The sequence below is a fragment of the Arachis ipaensis genome, chromosome B07 (genome assembly GCF_000816755.2).
Source record: "Arachis ipaensis cultivar K30076 chromosome B07, Araip1.1, whole genome shotgun sequence".
NCBI classification, from domain to species: Eukaryota; Viridiplantae; Streptophyta; class Magnoliopsida; order Fabales; family Fabaceae; genus Arachis; species Arachis ipaensis.
Window position 1 is genome coordinate 68848044 of NC_029791.2, and position 7205 is coordinate 68855248.

General features: G+C 34.5%; 1 protein-coding gene across 1 annotated transcript in view; it reads left to right on the forward strand.

The window, feature by feature from the left end:
* LOC107607259 (ras-related protein Rab-3-like) overlaps nt 1-5621 on the forward strand; it is a 72762-nt gene extending 67141 nt beyond the window's left edge. The window contains exons 2-5 of the mRNA XM_021107848.1: nt 3217-3233; nt 4607-4711; nt 4810-4927; nt 5510-5621. Of these exons, the coding sequence (XP_020963507.1) occupies nt 3217-3233; nt 4607-4711; nt 4810-4927; nt 5510-5621 (352 nt within the window). The remainder of the gene's footprint in view (nt 1-3216; nt 3234-4606; nt 4712-4809; nt 4928-5509) is intronic.

The following is a 7205-nucleotide window of genomic DNA, read 5'->3' on the forward strand; positions in this document are numbered from 1 at the left end:
TTGGTACATTAATTATTGTTGATTGGTTAGGTGAAGAATAAAGTTTAGAAAGCATGATTAGAGAAAAGTAGAGTGATTACCCTATACACTTGAGAGGCTAGAGTACATATACACCATCAGTGAGGGTTCAATGCTTAATTTCTATGTTCCCTGCTTTCATGAGCTATCTTCTTACAATTTTACCTGTTTTTACTATATAATTTGAATTACTGGAATTTGATTTATGTTTGTCTTAAAGAACTTATTTACTTTTAACTAAGTAGACAAAAATCATATAGTTACATTCATATATATAGGTTGCATTGCATTGCATGAGTCTTACATTTCCCTACTCATTTATTTTATCTCCTTAAGCTAAGCATGAGGACATGCTAATGTTTAAGTGTGGGGAGGTTGATAAACCATTATTTTATGATTTATATTGTGTTTAATTGAGTGGTTTTATCAAGTCTTTACCTACTTATTCATATGGATTGCATGATTTTATAATTCCTTCCTAGTATTGTTTATGGTTGAAAACTTTCTTCCTAGAGACCTTTAATTTGTAGATTTTAATTCTCCTTTATACCATTCGATGCTGTGATCCATATGTTAAGTGTTTCAGGCTTCATAGGGAGGGAATGGCTTAGAGAATGGAGAGGAAGCTTGCAAAAATGGGAGGAACACAAGAAACTAAGGAGATGACTAGCGAACACTGACGCGAGCGCATGGCTCACGCGAGCACGCGAAATGAAGAAATCGCAGCGACGCGAATGCGTGCCTGACGCAAACGCGTGGAGTAGAGTCTGCACGAATGACACGAACGCGTAAACGACGCGAACGCGTGACAAGAAAAATCGCTGAATGACGCGATCGCGTGAACGACGCGTACGCGTGACCTGCGCGATCTGCAGAAATTGCAGAATACGCTGGAGACAATTTCGGGCCGTGTTTTAACCCAGTTTTTGGCCCAGAAACACAGACTAAAGCTAAAGAACATACAGAGACTCAAACACGCATCCACACGCATTCAGATACATTGATATTAGGATTACTTTTAGTTTTAGATCAGAATCTAGATTACCTTTACATTGATAGTTTATGCTTTTGCTTGGATTTCGGATATTGAAGAGTCATTACCTCTGTGAAGACATCACTTTAGTTTGTTTCCATATTCCTTTACTCTTATTAGTTGCTCATTGACCCTATTCAAATAAGTATGTTGCATTTAGGATTTATTAATATATAGAGTTACTTTTATTTTTAATTAATTTTAAATCTCTATTTTATTTTATTTAATTATGTCTTATATTTTTATGAGTATTAATTCCATGTCAATGGAGTAGATTTTCTACTTGACATGGGGGTTGATTAAGAGGAGACACTTGAGTTGGAATGCTCAAGTGCTTAGTTAAATTGGACGTTGTTGGCTAATTCTGTACCTACTAACGCTAGACCTTCCCAAGGGAGAAGACTAGGATTTGCGGGTAAGAGTTAGCTCAATCACTTGACTTTCCTTTATTTAGTAAGGGTTAACTAAGTGAAAACAACAACCTCTTTACACTACACTTGAGAAGATTCCAACAAGGATAGAACTTCTAATTAATCGTTCCCCCAATCAAGGCCTTTTAATATTAATAATTATTTTATTTTAATTACTCATTATCCAACTCAAACCTTCTGGAAAATTTCTGATTAATAAATTAGCACGCTTTCCTGCAACTCGTTGGGAGACGACCTGAGACTCATACTCTCAGTATTTTTATTTCTAAAATTTGTGACAACTTTTCTAAATTGACGAGGCGGATCTTAGCTGGTTAAGAACTATACTCACAACGTATTCCATGTTTTGATTTCTTAATTAGCCAACTTCTGCCTGCCGTTCACTTATGCATGCATGAAACATTTAATTAATAATGCCAAGGAATGAACGCTAAAGATAAGCAAATGGCATTACTAATTAAATTAGGAAAATGAAAGCATGCATGCATTTAAATTAATAATGCCAATTAAGAATGAATCTACGTAATTGGCATTAGGAATTAATAAGGCTTGCATGCATGAATCATTTAATTAATGCCAAGGCCAAGTGAAAAGGAATGAATGCATTGGCATTATTAAAGCCAATTGGCATCAGCGCTGCGTTCAAACATAAAGAGAGCGCTACAAAGCCAAGGAGCAAGCGTTTATTAACCAAGCAAGGGCGCTACGTTGAATGTCCCAACTTACCGCTACAAGGAAGCTCAAAAACAAGGCACCAGCGCTTAAACCAAAGGAGCGCTACATTAAAATATTTCAATGTTTTCGTGGCCTCAACAAAGAAAAACAAGGCGCGGCACTCCCAAAGTGAAACAGCCAAGGTTCAAAAAGGGAACCTCACACCAAGGGAGCGCTATGTTGCAACTTCCAACTGAGCACTATGGGCAAAAGGAAATTGGCACAAGGAGGATCAGCCAAGGCTCGAAGGGAGGCACACAAGGAGCATGTAGCACTACGTTGATAATCCTCACTGAGCGCTCCGCTGGAGCCTCAATAAACACACCCTGACCCACCTGATCCAAATTCATCCAAGGCCAAATCCAAATCAATCACTCTTCTTCAAGCCCAAAGCAAGCAAAACTCATGGACATCACTCAACGGAACAAGACACAGAGAAGCTAGATTAGGAATTTTATTTTATAATTTGTTTTGAATTTCAATTTTATTTTTATTTTTGAAAAAGCCTATAAAAAGGCATCTGTTCTATTTTAGAAGGAAGGCTGGCTCTGCTAGAGAGCATTAGGAGTAGGGTAGAATAGAAATTCCTCTTTGAAACACTTTCAATTTTCTGCACTTTTACATTTCAAGTATTGAATTCAAATTGGCTTATGCAAGTTTCAAATTCCTTCTCTGCTACAAATCTCCCTTTCTGCAATTTTACAATTCAATTTACATGAGCTTGATTTTAATCTTCTATTCTCATTACTTTCTGTTCTCATTGCTCTCAATTTACTTTCCTGCAATTTAATTCCTCTGCAATTGTTCCATGATCTACTGCTTCATTTAATTTCTAGCACCCAGCCCCCCTGTACATTTTGCTGCAATTTACTTTTCTTGCTCTCTAAACTTTTGTCCAATCTACATTCTGCTGATTTACACTTGATGAAATTTACATTTCTTGTTCTTTAAGCTTCATCTAATTTACATTCTGCTCTTTACTTTTATTGCAATTTACTTACTGCATCTTTAAATTCCTAGCAATTTCCTTTCTATTGGTTACATTTCACTTAATTCACCAATGTTATCTTGACTAAACTAATCACCCACTAAAGTTGCTTGATCCATCAATCTCTGTGGGATCGACCTCACTCTAAGTGAGTTTTACTACTTGATGCGACCCGGTACACTTGTCGGTGAGTTTTGGTGTGGAAATTGTCTTTCCACCCATCATAGAGAGAGCTCACATCGCCATCACTGCTGCCGTCGCCATTGCAGTTTATCGCCTCTCCAGATTTGGTTGCAACGCCCAAGCCTTTGAGGATGTTCCGTTACGACCTCCTCGACGAGATGCAGAACAAGCTCGATTACATCCTCTCTCTCACCGTCGAGAACTTCCTTGAACGTCGCCTCCATATTCTCGTCTTCAAGTCTGGTATAGCGAAGTCCATCCACCAACCTAATTTTCTCACTCATGTTTCGTTGTTTTTTTGTGCTTCCTGTAAAGTTTAGAATCTAACTTTCTAAACATTCAAGTAGTTCAAAATTAAAGCCGCAGAGGAGGTTGATTGAGCTGGAGGCTTTGGAGAAAGTCATACATGAAAGAATAGGTTTGCTACTTGCTTTGGACATCTAAATTGAAGCAATGTAGTTGTACTAAAGATACATGAAAGAATAGGTTTGTTGTCTGTCATATAGCTCAAAATCTTACATATGTCAATTTCTAAGGTAATTGTCTTGCAAATAAGTATCTGTATAAATTTGCTGCTACTGACTATGTAACCCTGTTGCATTCTACAGATGCTCCCGGAGCACCTAGGCAGTGGTGGTTTGGCGGGGGGATTGACTTGACTCCTTACATTTTCGAGGAGGATGTTAAACACTTTCATTCGGTATATTCTCAATGCAAAAAATTATTAGTTCATGACATTTTTGTGATTTAGATTTAGAGAAGTTGCAACACACCTACAATGAGCTGGTAGAATATAAGCTTATTTTGGAGAAGGTAAGGTTTGCTAAGTACAACAATAATAGATACAAATCGTCATCACCAAATTCGATATGTGCTTCTATTTTTGAATTATATGCATATTGTAAGTATAGATGGAAACATTATGCTTAGGCTCTTTCTTATCCTAGGTTGAATAAGGCTACTGATGGCAAAAGCAGGTCTGTATTTTTGTTTATCATTTCAGGTTGGTAAATTTTTCTCTTCAGCACAAAACAATGCTGTAGCTCAACAGAGGGAGCATGATGTCCAAACAACTGTTAAAGGGTCGATTGACAGCCCATTATTACTAGAACAAGTATCCTATATACCTTTACATATTCAGATTATTACTTTCGTGCTCTGTTCTAATTCTCTTGCTGGTGACACTTGGAAAATTATGTTTTGTAGGAGACAACAGTGTTTTTGGCTAAGCAGGTTAAGCTGGGTTTTACCAGTGGTCTTGTTCCGAGAGAAAGAATATTGTTTCAAGAAAGACCACATTTGTGAAGAGACATCTTACTGGTGAATTCGAGAAGAAATATGAACGTGAGCTAGCTAGTTTCTCATTTCTTATTTAATACAATGATTTAATTTAAGAATATATGTAATACTTAACGTAATATTAAATATTTTTTTTTGAACAGCAACCATTGGTGTGGAGGTCCACCTATTGGATTTTTTCACAAACTGCGGGAAGATTCGTTTATATTGCTGGGATACTGCTGGCCAAGAGAAGTTTGGTGGTTTAAGAGATGGATATTAGTAAGTTCTTTCTATCGACTTCTCTATATGTGAAATTTAATAAACATCCCCTGGAGTCTGAATAGTGTTAAAATTGTTTTTTTGTAAGGTTGTGAAATTCTATGTTGCTTTTTAATGCTTAGAAGTAAATTTAAAGATGTAGGTTATATCCATTTACTTGTGCAAGGATACTTTCACAGTTTGTTGTCTATGCTTTTGAATTACATTTTCTATGGTGACTTGATATGGTCATGTTGTGGTACTTAGATTTGAACTATTAGTTAATTTTACAATCTCTTTTTTCTTCATCATAATTGATAAATTAGAATTTGTTAATTTCTTGGTCATTCTTTATTCTTCTATCTTCAGTTTAGCTGTTATGCATGCCAATTATTTTATGTACACATTTAAATGAATATTTTATTCTGTGTTGGAATTTAGCTTTTAGGAATGGTATTGAAATGTTAATATTTTTTTCCTACCAGAATATTTGTATAGCCTTTGTTTTCTCCCTTCCATTCTACTTGTACAGATTTCTCTTTGTTTAGGTATGGGTTTTGTTCCCTTTGTGTATTGTGTTTAACATAGTGTGTTATGTTTTAGTATCCATGGGCAATGTGCGATCATAATGTTTGATGTCACTGCTCGATTGACTTATAAAAATGTCCCTACTTGGCACCGTGATCTTTGCCGATATTTAAATGAACTTTGTTAAACCCTTTATTTGCTTTGTTTCTTGTCATTTAATGCCTAGTCAGAGTACCTTACTTAGTGCTTTCTTTGCTCATCTGATTTTTTATATTCCAAAATATGCTGTGTTGAATATGGTTTGCTGGACTTGACAATTAGTGGGTCTATACGATTCCTTTCTAGTTAGAGAACTAACATTACATGTAAGCTTGCCATTATGGAGATCATATCTCTGTAGGATTTTATATGTTTCTAGGTTCCATGGTTGCTAAAATTTACTAATATTAATGTTCCAACTGATTTGTTTGTTGCAGGATTATATTGAAGAAAGTGATAATTTAATCTCTCTCCATAATCAAATTCGTGATGTCACATATGAAAACTCTTCTAAGTGGATTTCAGGTGTGTTGCTTGACTCTTTGAGAATTTTAAAAATTGTGTTTATTTTGGATACATGTGACAGAATCTATTTTGAGTACTGCAATTGGTAAACAGTTTATTTCACCCATAAGGCAGTTGCATTAATCTGGAGGTGTCATCTATGTTATCTTGCTTATATTAATTTTTATTACATTAATTGATTGCACTATATAATTGTGATGATTATCTACAAAAGTCTTTGAGCATATAATGGCAAAAAAATTATTGAAATATGAGATGGAACCATAGTTCAACAAATCGGCTAAGTGCCTGTAATAATATGGAGAACTTATTCAACTGTTTGAAGTACATGCTCTGTGGATATTGAATATTAAATAATGAAATACTTTGTGCTCTTTAATCAGGCTGAGATTGGTTCCATGATCTTTTAATTTTATTATAACATAAGATATCTCATCTTTGCTATCTTATCTTGTAATCTATAAATTGAATAGCTTCTATTTACTGCTTTTAAATAGGAACAAATATTTGATGCTAGAAGATCAGCTGGTGATAGCAACGGACATCCGAGGACAAATATTTGAGATTTTTATGTAATAGATGATATTGAAATATTAAAGTTGTTTTATTTTACTTTTTAAAGAAAAATAGTAATAGTTATGTAGAACAATATCATATGCAATTATGTTTGAAACATTGAGATTTTTTTATATATAGAATTATGTCTTATATTGAGGAATTATGTTAAAAAATATTTAACTTTTAAATTTTGATATTAAAAAATAATTTTTTAATTTAAAAGTATGTAAATGAGATGAGATTAATGAATGTTTTGAAATTAAGAAAAAAATACAGGCACAAACCCTGTATAAACTAAAACCTTGTAGTGAATGAAAAATAACTATTACAAGAGATTTATCATTAGAATAATATAATGCATCCAAGTGGTCCTTAACATGTTCCACACCTTACAAAAGATAAGTGGATCCAACTTGCACTAGTCACAAAATAAATGCTCCACCTAAAATGTACCATGAAAAGTGGTTCACCCACAAAGCAACATAAATATAAAAAGTGATCTTTTCAATACCAAAATATTTCTACAGTAGAATAAAATACACAAAAAACCTACATAAATCCACAATATATAAACCTACATAACCCTAAATGCTTCAATCATCTGTGAGGTCTACCTGTTTAGCAGATTTGGTTGTTGCCTTTCTTGTCC